Source organism: Lichenostomus cassidix, chromosome 4A (assembly GCF_008360975.1).
Source record: "Lichenostomus cassidix isolate B80296 chromosome 4A, HeHo_3.0, whole genome shotgun sequence".
Classification (NCBI taxonomy): domain Eukaryota; kingdom Metazoa; phylum Chordata; class Aves; order Passeriformes; family Meliphagidae; genus Lichenostomus; species Lichenostomus cassidix.
This window is the reverse complement of record NC_139485.1, coordinates 3280531-3302816: the sequence shown is the minus strand read 5'-3', so window position 1 is coordinate 3302816 and position 22286 is coordinate 3280531. Positions and strand designations below refer to the sequence as shown.

Sequence of the window (22286 nt, the reverse complement as noted above, 5' to 3'; positions counted from 1 at the left end):
CTGAAAAGCTCACAACACATCAAAATAAAAACTGCTCGAGGGTTATCTTTGCAACAAAATTTGTGATGCAGTCTGTTGAAGTCACCTGCTCCCCATTCACAAGTGGGTTGGTTTGGTTTTTTTTTCTCAAGTAGGCAAGGTAAACCCAAATCCTCTCCCTCACACCTGAGCTGCTTAGCCCTCTGCTTAGAACCCTGACTTTTTTTGTGACTTTCTTCTCTCCCGACAATAAAGGTCTGTTCTGCCTGCTTTTTCTCTCCCCTGTCCTTCTGAGGGCAAGCAGACATTAAAACCTATGACTGGCAGTGGTTCTTATTGGGAACTCTTCAGGGAATTCTCCCATGGATTGATAACACACTCAACCATCAGTCTGGGAACCCACCAAGGAGGTGACCTGTGGGCTGCTTCTCACTCAAGGACCACATTCACTTCCTTCCTTGTCACAAATCACGCAGACAGTCTGGTGCTGTTACCACACAGCACTTCAGAGACTGTTAGTGTGTCCTTATTTCAGCCTCCTGTTGTCCTTCTGACTCCCATCCAGATGCAGAACCTCTGGCTGCACTTCACAATGCCCATAAGGAGATACAGACAAAAGCACATTTATTACTCACCTACCTCCTCTGCACCAAAGATGAAGCAGATCAAGCACCAAAAGTCTGCCAGAGCCTTTGTAACACCACTGCTGTAGAGTATTTCCCTTCATTGTCCTTCCTGCCCTTGCAGTCCTACCTGAGAAGATACAGAGGTTCTCAACACCCAGCTCTGGCAATATCCTCATCTCTTGTCAGCAACTGGCATGGGACTAGCAGCAAAATGCTGCTGTGAAGCTGTTAGAAACTATAATTTGATAAAAGCCAGGGGTAGTAGTTCTGCTAGGAAAGAAGGGATGAAAGTTCAGTGTGAGGGGAAATGAACTATCTCAAGATTGCATGTATGAAAGCAATGGTCTCTCTCCCCAGGCTGGCATTCTGGCAGCCCAGTGAAGATGTTTTCACCCCAAAAGAAGAGCAGGACTGTAGGGTCAGCCCTCCCCGGGGTGTGGAGGTTGTGTTCACAGCCAGTTGCTGAACCTCAGCAGTGTGGAGGAGGGAGGTGGAGCCAGGTAGGACCAGAGCCCAGGCACAGGACTGCAACATCTCATCCAATGCTTGTTCAGCTCCATTTAGGCTGGCCTAAGTTCTAGTCTTCTCTTAAATAATTGAAAAGAAAGTGATGGTGGGGAAAGTTTCACGGAGCAGGAAGTCTGAAGGATGTGGCAGGTTTTGGCAGCTCAGTGCTTCTCTGTGCAGCTCACAAGCCTCATCCTGTCATTAACTGGCCTGTCAGTCACTGAAAACAAAATAACTCCAGGGCACAGATGGACAGCCCTCTGCTAGAGGCCAAAACAATCGTGTTTCTTACTCCAGAACCTCCAGGAGATCTGTCAATGCTACCACAGCCTAAATTCTTCAATAATATTATTGTTATACTGCTGTCTAAACAAAAAAAAAAACTTACCAAAAGGTTCCTTATTGCCTCTAATAATTAATCCAAAGTTATTCATCCCTGCTTGCACAAGACTTTCAAATCAAAGCATTTGTTCTTGGCTAGAAGTGATACAAGTATGGTCTGAAATCCAGAGAGAAGAGCAGGAGAGTTACTGCAAAGGGAAGCAAAATACTTTCGAGGAGGTGATATCCTTACTTTGAGTATATTTTTAAAAAGAATTGTTATAATATGTCATGCTCCTCACAAAATCAACCAAGTCAGGAAAACTTCAGTCATTCTTAGGACAGAGAACACAGGCAGGGCTGATCCTTACTGCACCCCCTCAGACAGCCCTGCTGAATGCCTGGAGAACTACACAGAATTACCTTGATTCAAACATTTGCCAGTTTGTATATTCAGCTCCTTTACTTCCTTTTACTTTAGGGCCATGACACTTAAATCAGTTCCTATCCCAGCTCTGGTATGCTCATAAAAAAATCACACCTGTTTCACAAATGTTCACCTGTTTAACAGACTAAGCTTTAAAGGAAAGGAAGTTTTTGCTGAATTATGAAAGTATAACATGCTTTTTAAAAGGAATTCCTACTATGACATATGCTGTTTATAGGTTGTAAAAGGAAAACTGCCCAGTGAACCGAAAGGGAAAAAAAAAAAAAAAAAAACAGGAGGAGGAGGGAAAAATAAAAGAGAGAGAAGAGAATTATTTTGATTAAAATCTTTTCTTAACCTCATGGAAGAGAAGCTTCTCTGACTTGGCAGCACAGTGTGATGAAAATGAAATCAATGCCAAGTGTCTCACCCTGAACTCTGAATGGGCAAAGTTCCCATTGACTTTCAAGATTTCTTCCCCTGCAAATGGCATTCAAGCACAGTCGTTACCTGCACCGAAGGCACGTCCACCACTAGGTTCTGTCTCTCCCCTTTGTGTCAAGTGGATGTATAGAATTTTTGAAATCAGCACAGCAAGCTGTGAATGATGCATGAAATGAATGAGCTGCACCTTGTACAAAGGGGAAATCCTGAAGGCTTGGTGCAATCACTGCTCTACTATTTCCTATGGCCTGCATAGAAAAGATGCATAATATCCTCCACAGAGACAAAGAAAAAAAGCTCACCGAGGCCAGAAGTCTCAATCAGAAGCCCCAGAAGAGATAAATGGCAGAAGCTCACAAGTTTTTAACATTGCTCAATTTCCCTCTTATTCCTGAGCTCTTCCCCAGGCTCTGGGAGCTGTGCTGGGCTGCTGTGCACGTGGAATATCCACACAGCCATCTGGGGCTCAGAGAACGCTGCTCACTCTGCATTTCTTTGCAGGCAGCCCAGCTTATGCAGGAGTTTGTGTTTCACACCTCTCCCCATCAGCCCAGGGGGGTTTGCACCAATCCCCCGGCATGGAGAGAGGTGCAGCTTTCCACGAGATCAACGGAGCAAACAGCTCTGGGAGGTGTTAAAACCCCATCGCTTATTGCTCATGTGGACATGAATCAGAGACTTCAGGGATATCAGCAAAAATATTTTTAAAGCAGGCCAAACCATTGATTTGGCTTAATTTGATGTAGTACTGAATAAAATTAACCTGATATAAATTGAACTTTGCAACAGCAAGAAAGGTGAGCATCCTGAGCATAACACTGTAGTACATCATTTTATTTCATCCTAGAGAAAGTGGAAATACATATTTTTATGGACGTGCTGTGACCTCCCCTAGTTCTCTTGCTCTCACACACATTCACTCACATTCACTGCAATCTCCCCTGCTGCACTAAAGAGGTAGAGAAATTTTAGAAACTGAGGTATAAATAAATGGGATGCAGAGCTTCCAAGGATGCCTTTGGAAGAAGCAAATCTGAAATCCTGTTTATTTGACTAGCAACACAAAAGAGGTTGGCTGTGAATGGTATTCACAGCAAAGAATAATTAATTCCTCATCCTGAGGACATTCCACTGTGAAAAAGTCACTGTGTTGCACAGATTGCTGCACCCAGTGGCATCAGTAAAAAGTTGTGATAGAGAAGTATGTGGAAAACTATTTTGGAAATCTGCATTAACCACTAAATTACCCCAGGCAAAAAGGACAACACTCCATACCTTTCTGGAGAAATCTTAAAATAAATGGATTCAAATTTTCTCTCTTTATTATTTCACTGCTTTTTTTTTAATTTACCAACAAAATTTGCCATAGAAATAATCTGAATCTACAGCATGTGAATAGACTGGACATGATTACAAGCAATCTAGTATCAAGGTCTATGTAAGTAGAAAAGAAACCATATCAAGCTTCCCACTTTTGAAAGCACTGAGAACAGCAGCAACCTTGCAGTCCAGAACTTCCCCTAACTTCAGATTTTCAGGTGTATGCATTCCTAAGAAATCTTTCTTTCCATTAATATTGGAGGATAGTTAGGTAAGTTCCCATCTTTCTATTCCTGAGCAGTATCTTTCTGAGTCTCATGTTTATATGGGAAAGCACTTACTTATAAATGCTTTCATAAAGTGTTTATGCTAATACTTTTCTTGAATTTAGTCTTCATCTCTTCTTGCAGCAAAGAAATACTAGCAATACAAAATCGTGTGGTTCAACATGTACTCTTCAAATACCCACAATCAGTTTCCTCTGCTAATTATTAGACTTTACTCACGGTTTCAAAAATTTAAAGTATTTTCACTCACCAATTTTTGTTGCAATAAACTAGCTCTGAAGCTCTTTGGCTAGGAAGGAACCATGTAAATGTAACCAAACACACGGGGTTTTGACAAACTAACAGCACCAAGTGTTACCTTCCACTCTTCCACTCAAAACCATGTTAAAACAAAAGCCTAAATATTGTCATCACACCGAAATCCAACATTAACCTCTTCAGATCTGGAGCTCTGTCGTTCTGAAGGCAATGGGTGCACTTGTGTCTATTCTGGATGTTGTAGAATGAGGCTGGAGTTGTTTTAACTCTGCAAACGGTTGCTAATGATGGTGCACATGAAACAACTTATAGTCTGGAACTTTACCTGCTCTCCCCTGGATGTTAATGGCTCCACTCTGAGCCCTCCCACAGCAGCAGGAGGAGGAAATCCCACCTGGGCAGTGCTCAAAAGGCATTTAGATTTCATGCGTGCAGGAGGGATGCCAACGGCCAGATAATCTGCAAAGTTAAAAATTGAGTTCAGTACGAGTAAAGCATCCCTCCGTCAGTTCTCGAGGGAAAGTATTTCTGCATTTGCTCCTGAGGTAAATGTCTTGAGTCCAAGAAAAGGCTGTAAGAGTGCTCTTTGGAAGCAAAAGTTCTTTCAGGCAGTGTCTCCCACTATGCTATTGGCTCTCTAATGAAAACACAATCCTGTTGAGGGAGGAAGAGGCTGTATCTGTATTTGTACTTAACGTACAGATTGGGTTCCAGGGGTCTGTCCCCTATCTAATGTGTGCACCTCTTCACAGCTCTTCCCACAAGCTCTGACCAAGCTTATGAACTTCAGGAGAGTTTAGCCCCAGGAAGCTGAAAACTGCATTGAGACTTGCACCTGGACATCTCAAAAATCAGCAAATCAGGAAAAGCAGACCCAATCTGAGCTTCCAGATTGAAGCTTCCAGAGAGAGCAAGGCAGAGACATTTATAGAGACATTTCTGTGTGACCTCTCAGGGACTTGCTCACTCACTCTCCTTAGGCCCTGACTTGTGGCAAATAAGGAGGAAAACTTGAGCTTAAAAATACTCCAAATTATGGAGAACAGCCTTTCTCCCCTTTCATGGCAGAGAATCCACTTCCAGAACACTCAGATGTAAAGAACAACTATTTATAATGATGCAGCTGCAGTTCGGCACTGAAGATACCAAGTACAATCGCAGTGCGGGCAGCTGCTCACCTGCTCAGATCCCTGGCTTTTGTCAGACCTGCACCTGGCACAGCTGCCAGGGAAGGTGGAGGGAGAATTGTTTCAGGGGACAGATCTTCGCACTCAGAGCTGTCCTGGCACTGCCAGCTCTGGAGAGCACTGGGGAGCAGTTGGACTCCCAGCTGAGATGAAACAGGTCCTGCTGCTGCCCTGCCTGCTCACGTCCATGTGCTCTCCTAACTCCACTGATGTTACCATCTTCTCTCAGAGCTCCAGGTTATTCATGGAGCTGCTTCTCCTCACAGAGCTGGTAAATAACGCCGCTAAACTCTCATGCTCCTACCTGAAGGGCAGCAGCACACACAGGTGGAAGACTTGTTTGCCAGATTTCACCAGAAATTTTGCTGAAGGATCGAGCTGTGCATATGAGACACGCTGGGTTCTCATTTGCAAAGTGATCACCCCCAGCCCGCCCCGGGGCAGTAGTAGTGCCAGAGCTTTGTCGCACTGCCCGGAGGGCTCTGCTCTGCGCTGCGCCCGGGGCTTCCCCCGCTTTGCGAGCTGCAGCCCCGGGAGCTGCCCCTTCCCCGAGCAGCCCGGAACCAGGCAGCCCAGCAGCGAGCGAGGCTCTCGGGGGCTTTGCAGAACATCCTGGCCTCTTGGGAAAGCCCGAGGAAAGCCCTGGCCGTGCTTCCCGGCAGAGCAGCCAGAGCGGCTGCCGGGGCATCCCCGCCGCGGGCTCGGGAGGCAGCGCAGGGCTCCGGGCGGGCCGGGAGGGAAACAGCGGGGCAGGAACGCAGCTCCGAGCGCCCCGGGCAGCCCAGCGGCACAAAGGCTCCCGAAGGCGCTGTTGGCAGCGGGAGGAAGGGCAAACCCAAACACCTCGCGTTCGCTCTCCTCCCGCACGGAGCCAAAGAGCGGAGGAGCAGGGGGAAGCAAAGCTCGAGGTGGGGTTGCTCAGCGCGGCGAGCTCGGAGCCCTGCCGGGGCCATGCCGGGCCGGAGCAGGGTTTGGAGGGAGGGCGAAGCGATGCTCAGCCCAGCCGGCCGCGCCGGGGCTGTTCCGCAGCGCCCACCGAAACACAGCCACGAATAACGCACAGCCCTGAGAACAAAAAATCAAAATAAATGTAAAAAGGGAGGGGAAAAGGAGAAGGAAGTTGTCCAGACTAAAGGCACTCGTCGAACATACTGAAAAGATTGAATTATTTATTTCCTCGGGGGACTCCTGTAACCATTCATTTTTAATGGAGTCTAATTAAGAGTTCCCCAACGGGTTTTACTTTTGTAAATATTTTAGACAAGCTCGCGTTTCTAGGCAAATCCTTCAGACCGAAAAAAAAAAAAAATACAGCCAAAGAGAAAGAATAAAAATAAAAAACAGCACAACAAGCCGAGGCAGAGACGTAATCCCCTTCGCTCCCGCCGGCCGAGAGAAACCAGCCGGGCGGAGAGGCAACAAGTGGCCGCGGCTGGCAGAGCGGCAGCTCGGGCAGTGCACAGACGCTTCCCCGGCCCGGCTGCCGCTGCACTTAAGGAGAACACCAAATCCAAGGTGCGCATTCTCCCCTCTCCCGCCCCCCAAAAGACAGCCGAGAAGCGCTGGCAGCTCCCGGGGCTGGCGGAGGGACTGCGGGGAGCGGCGGGATGGGCTGGGCGCTGCCCCGCTCCGCAGCCGCACACACCGCCCGGACACCGCCGACCGGCCCGATAGAAAATTTATTGATCTCTCTTCGTTCGGAAGAAGGAAGCAAACGAGGACTAGGAACAGGGAGGAAGTATTTCGATGACCTTTTTTTTTTTTTTTGGAAGGAATCCGGTAACAAAACTAAAACGTTTCTTCATGCGATATGTCAAAACATGGTTCACAGTAAAATTCACAAACCCATTTACATAAGTTTACAGCTTAAGAAAAACCGAGACACACAACTTACTATAAATAAAAGAAATGCGTTTGCGACCCGCACAGCTCTGCTCTCTCCCACCTCCCCCTTTTCAAGGAACAAAACCCTAAAGTTAAAAAGTCGTGAAAGCTACAGATTGTGGATAGAAACCAAGCGAGGGTCGGTAACAAAACACGTAATAAACCGCAACGATTATGTGAACAACCGAGTTTAAAAACAAAAGCCCGCGGTTTTTGTTTATGTCATTGCAACGCTAGAAATCAAACTGGAAGATGCGAGATATTTTAAAAACTTTTAAGCGAATAAAACAGTGCCCAGCCTAGCCGAGACCAGGAAAGGAGTTGCCGTGGTTTGAAAACCTCACAGCGGCTTCTAGGAGGCAGGAGTTGTGCTCTATTAAAATAACAACTTGCTCAAATAATATTTCTTGTAAAAAAAAAAAAAAAAAAAAAAAGACACAACTAACGGATTTCCTTATTAAAATTTCTCCAGAGTTAGTATCAAGTCTGCTAAGCCGAGCAACACTGCCGTACGTCCCGGTGAAGTCAGGGAGCGGTGGTGGGGTTAGGGATTAAGCCGGGGAGTCGTCCGGAGCACAAGTTTATATGTGAGTTAGTGGTACGGTACCATTGACGCCAGTCCCGGCACTCTGGTAGTGCTGGTGGACGCTGTGTAACCTGCTGCCCTGCAGGGCGGAAGGGTCTGTGGCATCCCCCCCGGGGGGCAGGTACATGCTGATCATATCCCGCAGGTCTCCCAGGCAGGCCCTCTGCGAGTGGGAAGTGATGGCCGGAGGCGGCGAGCTGGGCTCGGATTTCACCACGGAGCCCATGGAGCCCAGGCTCATGGCCGTGGAGGGCTGCTGGCCGTAGGCGGCGGGGGACATGCTGTAGGTGGAGGCGGCGTTCATGTAGGTCTGCGCCGTGGACATCATGGGGCTGTACTGCAGGCCCGTCATGTCGTAGCGGTGCATCTGCTGCAGCTGCGGGCTGTTCATGCCCGGGTGCTGGCTGTAGCCCAGCTGGTCTTGCATCAGCGAGTAAGCCCCGTTGGTCCAGCCGTTCATGTGGGCATAAGTGTCAATCCTCTGCCCCACCCCGACGGGGCTGCTCACCGCGTTGCCCCCCCCCGGGGCCAGCAGATTGCCCGGCAGCGAGTATTTGTCCTTCTTCAGCAAGGTCTTGGTCTTCCTCCGGGGCCGGTATTTGTAATCCGGATACTCCTTCATGTGCACGGCCCGCAGCCGCTTGGCCTCGTCGATGAAGGGGCGCTTCTCGGCGTCGCTCAGCAGCTTCCAGTCGGCGCCCAGGCGCTTGCTGATCTCCGAGTTGTGCATCTTGGGGTTCTCCTGGGCCATCTTCCGCCGCTGCCCGCGCGACCACACCATGAAGGCGTTCATGGGGCGCTTCACGCGGTCCTGGTCCGAGCCCGCTCCCGCTCCGTTCCCGGCCCCGCCGCCTCCGCCGCCTTTGCCGGTGCTGCCCGCAGCGGGGTTGCCCCCGGTGCTGCCCGGCGTAGGCTGCGGCGCCTTGATCTCCGTCTCCAGCATGCTGTACATGGCCGGGGCCGGCAAAAGGTGCGCCAGGGCGGCGGGCAGGCGGGCACCGAGCGGGGAGAGGAAGTTTAAAATAAAAAAAATTAAAAAAAAAAAAAAAAAAAAAAGAAAGAAAGAAAAAACCTGCCTGGGCGGCTGCCGCGAAAGAAGGAGGAAGTTCTTCTGGCCGGCAGAAGCGCCGCTCCCCAAGGTGCCGGCGGTGGCGGAGCGGCTGCGGTGCGGAGCGGCTCCCGCGGGCAACGCCGGGCGATGCGCACACGGATCCCGGGGGTCCGTGATTGACGGGCTATAAATGAGGGGGCGGCGGCCAATCAGCGAGCTGTTCCCGACAGCCCCACGCTGGGAACTGACCGGCCGGGGGGCGGGCGGAGGGACCGGGGCTCGGGGATGCCGCGGTGGAGTGGAGCCCCTCCCGCCGCAGCCCCGGGCCCTGCACCTGCCCCTGCCCCGGCTGCGGGCGGCGGAGCGGGCAGACGGGCCGTGCGGCTCCCGCAGCTGCGGCTGTGCCGCGGGGGAAGGAGCGGGCCGGGCCGGGCCGGGGCTGCCCTGCGGGCCGCGGGGAGGAGCAGCGGGGCGGAGCGCTGCGCTGCGAGCGGGAGCTGCGCCTTCGCCGGGCACAAAGAGGTTTGGGGCTCCCGGGCGGGCGCACAGCCCCGTGCCGAGCTCGGAGAGGCTGTCTGGGGACGGAGCGAGCCCGCGCTGCACGGACAACCCCCCGGAGCGGATGAAGGGGCGGGGGACGGACGGATGGACTAAACTCTTCCACTCCGGAGCCCTCGCCTGGGGGAGAATCTACATTACCCTAGGGGATGGGGCACGGCCGTCGGGCATTCCGTGCCGCGGGGAGAGGGGAGAAGTGGCTGCCCCGCGGGGGAGGCGGCGGAGTGGGGCCGGGATGGGTGGCTGCCGGACGGACACTGCCGGCTATCCCCAGCTACACCCACCTCGCTGCCACTTGAGCTTTTCCACTCGGCTGCCCAAAACAGGGGAGGGGGGTGTAGAGGGGACGGCGCTTGCAAATCCCCCGAGTTTCATGGCAACAGAAAGTTCTCTCCGTGAGAAAGAAAACTTTGGCGGCGGATGTGTGAGTGGAGCGGCGCCCACTTGAGCTGTCAATCACCGGCTTCCCTGGCCGTCCCTCCCCTCCCTTTACCCCTCCTTCCCTTCCTTCCCAGAGGCACGGACAGCACACCTGCACGGACAGGGCCGGCAGCTCCCTGGAAGCACCAAGGGCACGGTGCTCTCCGCTCTCCTGGCCCTGCCGATGGGAGCCGCGCCAGGCGGGCTGGGCTGGGCTGCCCCATCCCTGCGCTCCCCCAGCCTCCGCCCCAGCTCCGTCTGGGCAAGCCGGGCGGGTCTCCGGGCCGGGGAGCTCTGGGGCAGGAGAGGCAAAGCGAGCTCGGAGCCGCGCTGGGAAAGCCCCGCTGCCGCAGGATGTGGGCAGCACCGCCGGCGTAGCTCTGAGCAAACTGCCCCGGGGGCGTGTGGGGTGCAGGGGAGGGTCAGGGCTTGGAGGTCGGGCCGTGTCTGAGCCTCACGCCCTGTCCCGTCGGGATGCTGCCGCCGCAGCTCCCCCGGCTTGGCAAGCACTGCTGTCGCCCCAAAGACAAGACCGCGAGTGACATGACGGTAATGGGTACGGGGAGGAGGAGACCGGCAGGGCAGGGCTCTGGGCTGGAGAGGGGGATCCGGGTCGGGGGAGTTCGGCAGGGCGGTGAGGAAGAGCCCCAAGCCCTGCTGCAGCCCTTCCTGCGGGAGTGGGGACAGGAGGGACACTGGAAGGACCCTGGAAACAGCACGGGAGCGAGGAGCGGGAGGGATTTGAGGGCATGTGAGCACTGCTGGGATTTAGCACTTTAAGGTCTCACTCATTTTGTACGGATTTCTTTTCAGACAAAATTATCTGTTGAATAACGTCGAGCGGGAAACAAATCCCGCTTGCGACCGGCTGTGGTGTAGTCAGCATTTTGGTTTTTGTTCGGCTTGCTGCTGGTGTATTCTTGAGTGAAGTCAAAATTCGGCAGCCCGAGGGGACAGGGTGACAGCGGAAGGGTTGTTCCAGGCGGGAGTAATTCGCGTGTAACTTTTGCAATATATTGGAAAAGCTTCTGACGGTCGTAATTAATTCCAAACTCTCAAAATGTTTTGGCCGCTCCAGTCGAGGTTTAAGACCTGCCAGGCTGGCAGGAAATCGGACTGATGTATATCGTGATAATTCTTTGATATTTCTTTATATAAGCGTTTGTTGGAGGGACGGGACACGCTGGCATGCAACGAAAAATTAGGCTGTATAGAGAATTAAAGGATGTGATGAAATCCGCCTGCACAATGCTTCTCTCAATGTTTAAATAAATATTACAACGTTAAGTTTTGTCTCTTCTTCTTTCGTCTTTGAGCTGCTTGAGTCTCAAATTAGAGATTTTTTGTTTCCTCCGAAGGCCAAGCTATTCAACACTTTTAAAGTCCATATTATTTCTAACCAAAACAACATTTTTGTTGAATTTTTCTTGTAGAAAAACTGAGCCTGACTGAATAAAAATATAAGTATAGATTGGTGGATATCCACACTTCCCAGGTTCCCAGGTTCCGTAATGCTCCCGCTGCACTTGGCTTCCCGTGCCGCACATGTTCTGAGGAAAACTTCAAAATCCGGCCGCTTGCTATTTCCAGAAGAAGGGATGAGCAGGACCCTCTGCCCCAATCCCTCCGCCTCGGCGCTCGGTCTGGGATTCCAGGAGCTGAGGCGAGCCCCAGGCCGGCTTCCCTCGGGGCTTTCCCCGGGAGCCGCAATTCCCCGGCGATCCCCCTCCCGGGCACCGAGCTGTCGCCGCTCGCAGGTCGCCACCAGCACCACCTTCCCCGCGCTACCCTGCGGCCGCCTGTCGCCCTGTCCTTCCTTGTCGCTGCCCTGAAAACGCCGCTGAGGCGGCGGAGGGGACAGGAGGACGCGAGGCGAGCCCGCTTGGTTAGCTGCTGCTCCCTAAATGACCTGCACAGCGCTCTAAGGCACCCCATCCCGCCACCCCCTCGGCAGCGAGCTCAAGCCCCCGCTGCTCCCCGGGAATGGGGACAGAGCCTGCGGGAATGCTGGAGCTCAGGGAAGGGCAGAAGAGAAGGCAGGAGGGGACCCAGCGCCGCACAATAAACGGGGCGAGGGGAAAACTGATGCCTGGAGCCATTTTCTTAAATTCACTGCCAGGGAAGCCCCGTGTGTCTGGAGGGGGTCGGAGAACACTTGAGGTCGTGTAAATACAGTTGTCAAAGGCTGAGAAGCCTTTTATTATTGTTATTTATTTATTTATTTGGGTGACAAAGGAGCGCGAGGCGAGATAAGGAGTTTACAGCACAGCCCAACTTGAACGCGAGAGAGACCCCGCGCTTGAAAAGGGCCATTTGAAAGGGTCTGTCCGGGTTTTCTACGCAATCCAGAGTTTAATAAGCAACAGCCATCAATATATGTTAATTGGAGCAACAGAAGAGCTCGGGGGAACCTTGGAACTGCGTCAGGGGGGATCGCTGGCTTTTAAAGCACAACGCCATGTACGAGCCCGGCCCCATCTAATCCTGACATTAAAACATCCCCTCGGTGCCCAGCCCAATTGCCGACCCCCATCAGCGAGGGCTCGCCCTCCAAATTTGCCCGGACAAGGGAGCCTGGCGCCCCTTTCGTTTGGACCCTGCTGACCCTGGCTAGGCTGATCCTCAGAAAATGCCCAGCCTTTCAGCGATGCTTAAGATAAAAGTTCACGTGCTCCCCGTTTCAGGCTGGCATCCATCTCCTCCCCCACAAGTTTTCAGCGTGCTAATGTGGCTGCTAAATGGACCATTTAAGTTTGGTGCTACAGTTGAAAGTCGTTAGGAGGTTTTTTGGGGTTTTTTTAGCTCTCCATCTAACTGTCACGTCAAAACACAGCTCGAGATTGCCTGCGAGGCTGCTGCCTCCCTCGCCGCCGGGCTGACACGGCTGGAGAGACCTCCCAGCCCGGCGAGGGGGACAGCAAAATCATTAGTTCTGACAAACGAGCTCCAACTCCTTCCCGTGGCTCCCCCCGCGCCTCGCCGCGCGGATATCTGCAGCTGGAGCAGAGCCTCCAGCTGTCCCTGCTGCTCGCCCATCCGGGGAGGCAAGGGTTACCTCTGATGACATCATTAAAAATCGCAACATTTAGGAACAAAAATCTCAAGTGCGTGGGTAAACGCGGGCAGCGTCGTTTGGGTATAGCTGCATCCCTTTGAACTGAGCCTCCCGGCGCGTTCAGGAGGCAGCGGTGAATGTGTTTTGTTTTTTTTTAATCACTTCCCTCCCCCCCGCCTCCCCAGCTGAACTTTTATTTGGCTTCTGACAACAATAGCGGGCTGCAAACAGACCTCTCGGAGCGCCCGCTGAATAGACCCTTTCGGAGCCCGGATTGTTTCCAGCGCCACAAAAAAACAACCAGCAGCTCCGTTTTTTTAATTGGGTTGTTCCTGGCCCTCGCTCATTCAGGTGTTCGCGAGGAATTTGTTTATTAGCCTTTGACAAACAGCTCCTCCTGGCAATCGCCCGGCGGAGCTGCACGTTGGGAGAGCAGGGGGGCAGTTTGCTAATAAGAACTCTCTCCATCTCCAAGTTACCAATTAACAGAGCTGTAGAGGGGACCACCAGCACAGGAGAGCTCACCAGGGCTCGCCGCGGAGCCCCGAGGAAACGACAGATTTAGCTCACGTGTTTCCACGCAAAAACACCGAGGGAAAAGGAGCACGAAGAGTGATGCCAAAGAGAGCACCACCCGCGCACTCCGTGCCGGGACGGGCAGAAATCTCTTCCCCCATGGATGAGACAGCAGCAGGAACTTTCTGCCGCTCCCCCCGCTGTCACAGCCCCAGCTGTACAGAAACCCCTGACAGAATTCGGCAGCCCTAGCCCAGGCTGCCCGGGGCGGTGCTGGAGCTGCCAGCCCTGCGGAGGCTGACCAGCCGCGGGGATGTGGCGCTCGGGGACATGGCTCAGTGACTTGGCTGGGTCGGGTTTTTATATCTCTGATCTCGAGAATTCTTTCCAGCTAAACCATTCCATCGTTCCGTTTGCTCTCCCCGCCCCGAGGCCAGCGCCCCCGGCAAGGACAGTCCCGCTGTCCCCTGCTGTCACCGGGACGCGGCCCCGGGCGGGTGTCGCGGGGTGGCAGCAGCCCCGGGGCGGTGCGAGGACACGCGTGGGGACGGAGCCGCCCAGCCCCGGGTGCCGCGGGCGTCTCGGCGGGCTCCGGGCACAGTAGCCCTTCCTCCGGGCCACTCGCCCCCAGGGACAAGAATCCTCCCCCTGCCCGGGACTTGTTGCTGTGCTAGCGGAGACGTCGCTGCTCTCCGTCTGAAACACAAAAAACCCCAAACCGACAAACCAAACCAAACCAAACCAAACCAAACCAAACCAAACCAAACCAAACCAAACCAAACCCACAATCCCAAATAATCTCTGATTTGCCCATCTAAAACTTCGCGGATCTCTCCTCCAGTGTTTTCCATGCAGATGCAGCAACCCGCCTTATTTACCGGTACTGATGGCCATGCTCCTTTTGAGCAGTTAGATTAGAAATCGGACATTAATTGTACAACTCGAACGTGCTAATTAGCTGTAAATAAACCATTCATTAGTGGCGAATTAAAATCAAAACACACCTTATTCCTGCTCTCTGACATACAGTTTGGAAGGCACATATTGTTTCAAACTCCAGCCTGTATCACTGGCAGAGCAAATTGAGATCCTGAAAGGTTTATCTCCAGGATAAATAATTAAAATATATTCTACTTTAATTGACATTATAGAGGACACAAATGAGATTTTCCTTTTAGAAAGAAATAGCAGTTTCTAAATAAAGCTTTGCAGGCTGCAGAATGGAGGTTTCAAGCAAATGAATAGTCATTACTACCTTTTCAATGATGTGGGCCTTTTGATCAGAAAAGAAATTAGCTCTAAAGGACAGACAATAGGAAGCCTGCCCTGCAATAGGAAGAAAATTAGATGGCTAAGGCTCTTAACAACACCTATTTCTATAAACCATGGAGCTTCTTGCTTTTCAATTACAGCTGTTCATTTCATATAAGGAAAGTGGAAAAACACAGGGGGGAGTATAAACTCTGTTGCACCGGAAAAAAAGCCTGAGACAGGGCAGGCAGGCAGTACTCCCATTTTCCCTTTGTTTTTATTATAATCAGTTAACTAATATGACATATTTATAATACTCAGGCTATCCAGTATAGCACTCTCCAGGTCAATCAGGATGGATTAGATTCAGTAAAGGAACTGGCAAACCACGAGAAACTTCACATTAGGTAGCTGGATGTTTCCACTGCACATCCAATAATTACATTTTGCACATGCATCTCATACTTGTGCGCATTCTGCAGAGAAAATGAAACAAGACTGAAGAACCTGAAGAAAACAAAGTGGTGAAAACCACTTTACTGTCTTCTGGTCATAGCCAAAAACCAACTGCAGCTCTTCTGAATTAAAATGAGTGTTCTTTCATTACAGCCAGAACTGGGAGATTATTTCAGGCAAGTTCTCCCCACATTACTTTCAGCACACAATTATTTTAGAAATAATACTTCTACTCTCAAAATGTAAAATTAACTTGTTGTGTGATAACTTTTAAATGTGAGTTGTCCTTCAAGTTATTTCGTTTGGACAGTATTTTTGGACATTGTTATTTCTCCTGCATATAAAAACAATCCAGGTTTCCTTGTGAATCTGAGATGCAATCATAGAAACTCTCCTTTCCTCCTCTACCATTTTTCTCTAGCCATACTTTTATCATTAGGTGTAACAAGTAGATGATGATTTGTTATTATCCAATCATTATATTGTAATTGAAATACTCTTTCAGTAATGATTTAAACATAATAACCACAAAGCTTTATTGTAAACAAGTTCTGTTCTCATATTGACTCAGATGGACTATAGAGATGTTTTTAATAAATTACATAAAATCATAAAGATAAGACAGACTTCCCTTTTTTATCCTTTGTATTTATCTATTTCTGCCTTTCATACTTTCTTCTTTCCCTCTTCCCTGTTCTTATTTTTCTTTCTCTCTCTTTCCCTGTTGTATCATTTTTCAGAAATCAGGTTACATGGTTAGTTCAAAGGGGTGATCAAATAAATACAATTGGTTTTGCTGTGATAAGGTGTCTCAGTGTCCTTTTCATCTTTGAACAAGTGAGCGATCAAGAAAAATCACTTGTCCCTGTCCAAAAACCTAAATCATGTTTGTCTTCCACCTAGAAGTGATTTTAGTATGAAATACAAATGACAGTTTTCTATTTGGTATCTCCCTTCACTCCTGCTTGGCCCTGTGATACAGAAGAATAAAAGAAATAATTGAGTCTGGTAAAGAATGATCTCCTAACTCCCAAAGTGGAGTCACTCATGTCAGTGTTTGAAGTAATCTCCCTGCTTGAGAGCAGTTAGAAAATTATGAATAATGCAAGCCTCTGCCTCAGTTTTTACTGGAACAAACTGTCGATTTGTTTTGCAAGATCTTAATTACAATGTCATTTTATTTGAAATTATTTTGTCTGAGAAAAGTCACCCGCACTAACTAGTGGGAAAACCTTCCCTCCATGCAAATAAGCGGCTCAAGTGTCTCTGAGACTTTGTGATTTACAATACAAAACCCACAGAAAGATCTGCATCCCTGATGTCTTGGATTGATGATATGATAATCCTTTATCCCCTATCGTTGGCTTATATGCCCAAGAAAGAAAAAAATGTGTGGTCCTGTCCCTTTAACTGCACCCAGCCGCGGAGAGAAACGCGGGTTTTTTTGAAAACATTTTTCCCCAAGCCTCGCTCCGGGGGAGGATTCGTCGCTCGGGAGAGACTGCGTGCTGGACGGGGGTCGGAGTGAGCTTTGTTCCCGTTTTTTCCATTCTTCTTCTTTTTTCCTCGTTTGGACCCCTTCTCTTCGATCTGCTTTGCCACCCGGAGACCCAGGAGGGCCAGAGGACAGCAGAGCTCTCCAGGGAGCTCCACCCGGCCCCGGGTGGGGGCGAGGAGGAGAGGGACTGCGTCTGAGAAAAGGACTTTTTAATCAGGTTGAATAACTGCCTTTCACCTTGTTTTTCCCCTTCCCCTGTGCCTTGTAGGGCACTCTGCGTGGTTTTGTTAAATAAATAGTTTTTTCTTCACTTTCATCTCAGAGGTTCTGTTGTGGGTGGGGGAGGGGGTGTCGGGGCCCTTCGCTCTCGGAGGAGAGAGAATCTTATCATTAACCCAGGACATATTTGGCGCCCAACTTACGGGGCCTCGATTACTTGTTCTACACCTTTTGTGGGGTTAGAGAAAGTGAAGAAAAAACCCTAATAATTGCATTCTGGTTTTAATCGCTTGGTATTGAATTACAGCCATCAGTAGTCACTATGCTGTTTGATGGGAGGTTGTTTGATGTAATACTGTCTGTTTGGCACATAGGTTTGTTTCCCTACCAACAGGTAGGGGCAATCCTGTCCCTAATGTATAATTTCCACCAATCAGGGACACGACTCCGGCTTGTTATAGTAATGTGTGTGATACTGACGATCTGTAAGAAGGTATGGGAAACAGTTAAAGATGTACATGCTCTGTTAGTTTCCTCCTCTAGTTTTAGTAACCTGTTTTGGAGTTTTGTTAGTAATATTACCCAACCTGTTAGAGAAGTATAGGGTGAAGCTTCCTGGCTCCTCACCCATCTCTTTCCCTTTAAATCTGGTATATCAGCTTTTGAGAATATTCAGTTTCCCCTGGATGTTAAAGAGACCATTAACTTGGTAGTACAGGTGCTTTACCTAGGAGTTTCCGTGTCTATGATGTTCAGTGTTACCAGAATGAGGGCTGAGAAGTCCAGAGGGGCTGAGCAGGAGCAGGCACCTAATCCAGATGTGAGGAAATTTGAATGGTGTGGAGTATGGGAGGACATAGGTAAAACTTTAAAGCAATTCTCTGATCCAATAGACTGGGAATTTCCCCCTGGACAAATCCCGAGACCAGCTGAGGTGGGGAAGTATCTGAAAGAGAAGTGCAGAGACAACTGCAGTGCAATATGTTGGGCCCTGGCATATGCTTATCGTACACTGTCAGATATTATAGAACAGGAAGTAAGGGAGCCTAAGCCAATGGCAGTTGCTCCTATTACAAGGAGCAGGAAAGCCCAATTTAAGACTGATCGCCCAGATGACAGTGGGGAGGGACCCTCAAGGCCAGCAACTGAGTCAGAGGTCATTGTTGAATCCATGAATGTGAGGGACCTTCACAGCCTAAGAAAAGATTATGTCCAACGAGATGATGAATCTGTGATTAGTTGGTTAGTCCGTCTTTGGGATGCTGCAGGCGATGTTACACTTCTAGATGCTACTGAGGCAAGGCATTTAGGGACTGTGTCACGTGACCCAGATATCAACCAAACTATACGAGATGGGCCTGACTGCAGCAGCCTCTGGAGACGAGCTATCAGAGCTGCGAGGGAAAGATACCTACATCCCGACGATCTCTATTCGCAACAAACCCAGTGGAGAACCATAGAACAAGGGATTCAACGCTTGAGAGAAATGGCAGTGGTAGAAATTGTCTTCCCAGAGGACATAGCAAACCCAGATCCGATTATAGACCCAGATAGGATAGAATGTACACCTGTGATGTGGCGGAAATTCCTAAAGCTTGGGCCATCAGGGTATGCTTCTGCTTTAGCCATTATGAAGCAAGATGACGGGCACGAGACTGTGCGTGATATGACAAGGAAACTCCGAGCGTATGCAGATGTTGTGCATAGCCCAATGAATGCAAGAATCTCAGCTGTGGAAACAAATCTGCAGAAACTAGAAAATAAGATAGAGAAGAATCATGAGAAACTCAGTAAAGAGATTAAAGACAGCCTTCTCCAAATCTCAGCAGTACAGACCAGAGGTTCTGCTACCCCACGCAGACGCTCCTCAGCTATGAGAGCTGGATATATCCCTCGACATGAGTTGTGGTATTTCCTGTGTGACAGTGGAGAAAACATGAACAGGTGGGATGGACAACCCACTGCTGTCCTGGCACGACGAGTGCGTGAATTGAAGGAGGGCAAGACTCAGAGAAGGAACTCCACCAGAAGGGAAGTAGCTCTACTCAATATGTCTGATTCCGTTGAAGGAACCTCTAACACAAATACCCACCATGGTTAGTGGGGCCCTGCCTCTAGCCAGGTAGAGGCCAGGGAAAACCGAATTTTTTGGACAGTGTGGATTCGGTGGCCTGGCACATCAGAGCCACAAGAATACGAGGCTTTAGTTGACACTGGTGCACAATGCACGATAATCCCATCGAGACATGTGGGGACAGAACCTATTTCTATTTCCGGCGTTACAGGAGGATCACAAGACTTGACCCTCGTGAAAGCTGAGGTGAGCCTGACTGGAAGAGAGTGGAAAGAACATTCCATTGTGACTGGCCCAGAGGCTCCATGTATTTTGGGTATAGACTTCCTCAGAAATGGATATTTCAAAGACCCAAAGGGACTCAAGTGGGCATTTGGGATAGCTGCTGTGGAGACAGAGGGCATAAAACAATTGAACACCTTGCCTGGACTGTCAGAGTACCCATCTGCAGTAGGACTCCTGAAAGGGGAAGAGCAACAAGTACCAATTGCAACCTCGATTGTGCACCGCCGACAGTACCGGACAACTCGTGATGCCGTGATTCCCATTCACAAACTAATCCGTGAGCTGGAGAGCCAAGGGGTGGTCAGCAGGACCCATTCATCCTTTAACAGCCCCATCTGGCCTGTGCGAAAATTTGAAGGAGAATGGAGATTGACTGTGGACTATCGTGCCTTGAATGAGGTGACTCCACCTCTGAGTGCTGCTGTGCCAGACATGCTGGAGCTCCAGTATGAGCTAGAGTCCAAGGCAGCAAAGTGGTATGCTACTATTGACATTGCAAATGCATTTTTCTCCATTCCTCTGGCAGCAGAGTGCAGACCTCAGGTTGCTTTCACCTGGAGGGGCGTGCAGTACACCTGGAACCGATTGCCCCAGGGGTGGAAACACAGTCCCACCATTTGTCATGGACTGATCCAGGCTGCACTGGAAAAGGGTGGGGCTCCAGAACATTTGCAATACATTGATGACATCATTGTGTGGGGGAACACAGCAGAAGAAGTATTTGAGAAAGGAAAGGAAGTAATCCAGATTCTCCTGGAAGCCGGTTTCGCTATAAAAAAGAGCAAAGTCAAAGGGCCTGCCAAAGAGATCCAGTTCCTAGGAGTGAAGTGGCAAGATGGACGGCGTCAGATTCCTACTGAGGTTATCAATAAAATCATCACAATGTCCCCCCCCAACCAACAAGAAGGAGACGCAAGCTTTCCTAGGTGCCATAGGCTTTTGGAGAATGCACATCCCTGAGTACAGCCAGATCGTGAGTCCTCTCTACCTCCTAACCCGCAAGAAGAACGATTTCCATTGGGGCCCTGAACAGCAGCAAGCCTTCACCCAGATCAAGCAGGAGATTGCTCATGCAGTAGCCCTTGGCCCAGTCAGGACAGGGCCAGAAGTAAAGAATGTGCTTTACTCTGCAGTTGGGAGCCATGGCCTGTCCTGGAGCCTTTGGCAGAAGGTGCCTGGTGAGACCCGAGGTCGACCACTGGGATTTTGGAGCCGAAGTTACAGAGGGTCTGAAGCCAACTACCCCCCAACAGAGAAAGAAATCCTAGCAGCATATGAAGGAGTCCAAGCTGCCTCAGAGGTAATTGGCACAGAAGCACAACTCCTCCTGGCACCTCGACTACCGGTGCTGGGGTGGATGTTTAAAGCAGAGGTTCCCTCTACTCATCATGCCACCAATGGCACATGGGGCAAATGGATTGCCCTTATCACACAGCGTGCCCGTATGGGAAATCTGAATCGCCCTGGGATTTTGGAAATAATTACAAATTGGCCTGAATGTGAAAATTTTAGTCTGACTGAGGAAGAGGAGCTGGAACAGGTGACCCGTGCAGAGGAAGCCCCACCATACAACCAACTGCCAGCAGATGAAACACGCTACGCTCTTTTCACCGATGGTTCCTGTCGTCTTGTAGGGACAAAAAGAAAATGGAAAGCAGCTGTGTGGAGCCCCACACGACGGGTTGCAGAAGCTAGGGAAGAAGAGGGGGGATCGAGCCAATTTGCTGAGCTCAAAGCCGTTCAGTTAGCCCTGGACATTGCTGAAAGAGAGAAATGGCCAAAGCTCTACCTTTATACTGATTCATGGATGGTAGCCAATGCTCTGTTGGGTTGGCTGGAAAAGTGGAAGAAGGCTGGTTGGCAGCGTAGGGGAAAACCAATTTGGGCAGCTGAAGAGTGGAAAGACATCGCTAGTCGGGCAGAGAGTCTACCTGTGAAGGTCCGCCATGTAGACGCCCATGTCCCCAAGAGTCGAGCTAATGAGGAACACCGAAACAACGAACAGGTAGATCAGGCTGCAAAGATAAAGGTGTCCCAGGTAGACTTGGATTGGCAGCATAAAGGAGATTTATTCTTAGCTCGATGGGCCCATGATGCCTCAGGCCATCAGGGCAGAGATGCCACCTATCAGTGGGCACGAGACCGAGGGGTGGATCTAACCATGGACTGCATCTCTCAAGTTATCCATGACTGTGAAACATGTGCTGCCATCAAGCAAGCCAAGCGGGTGAAACCCCTGTGGTATGGTGGAAGGTGGTCTAAATATAAGTATGGAGAGGCCTGGCAGATTGATTACATCACACTGCCTCAAACCCGTCATGGCAAGCGCTATGTGCTCACAATGGTAGAAGCCACCACTGGGTGGCTGGAAACCTACCCTGTGCCTCATGCCACTGCTCGTAACACCATCCTGGGCCTTGAGAACCAAGTCCTGTGGAGGCATGGTACCCCTGAGAGAATTGAGTCAGATAACGGAACTCATTTTAAAAATAGCCTCATAAACAACTGGGCTAGAGACCATGGCATTGAGTGGGTGTACCACATTCCCTATCATGCACCAGCCGCTGGCAAAGTGGAACGGTATAATGGATTGTTAAAAACCACCCTAAAGGCATTGGGTGGGGGAACTTATAAGAATTGGGAGCGACATTTAGCAGAGGCCACCTGGTTAGTCAATACCCGAGGCTCCATCAACCGAGCAGGTCCTACCCAATCTGAGCTTCTACATACAGTGGATGGAGATAAGGTCCCAGCAGTACATGCCAGAGGCTTGTTAGGGAAAACTGTCTGGATTGATTCTGCCTCACATAAAGACAAACCCATCCGTGGGGTTGTCTTTGCTCAGGGACCAGGGTGTACGTGGTGGATAATGCAGGAAGATGGAAAAACACAATGTGTCCCTCAGGGAAATTTAATTTTGGGTGAAGGCCACATGTAAGGTTGGGATGGCAACATACCACCGTTCACCGTTCGTGACATTATTTGTACATAGTTATGTGTATATATGTATATATGTATATATGTGTATATGTATGTGTGTATGTATGTATATAGGTGTATATATATATGTGTGTGTT

At 50.1% G+C, this 22286-nt stretch overlaps 1 protein-coding gene across 1 annotated transcript; it reads right to left on the bottom strand.

The window, feature by feature from the left end:
* Positions 1 to 7657: 7657 nt before the first annotated feature.
* LOC146437300 (transcription factor SOX-3-like) lies at positions 7658 to 9127 on the bottom strand. Its single transcript, XM_085060101.1, has one exon. It carries the CDS (start codon positions 8776 to 8778, stop codon positions 7822 to 7824), a length of 957 nt encoding a protein of 318 aa, XP_084916227.1. The 5' UTR covers positions 8779 to 9127; the 3' UTR covers positions 7658 to 7821.
* Positions 9128 to 22286: the final 13159 nt, after the last annotated feature.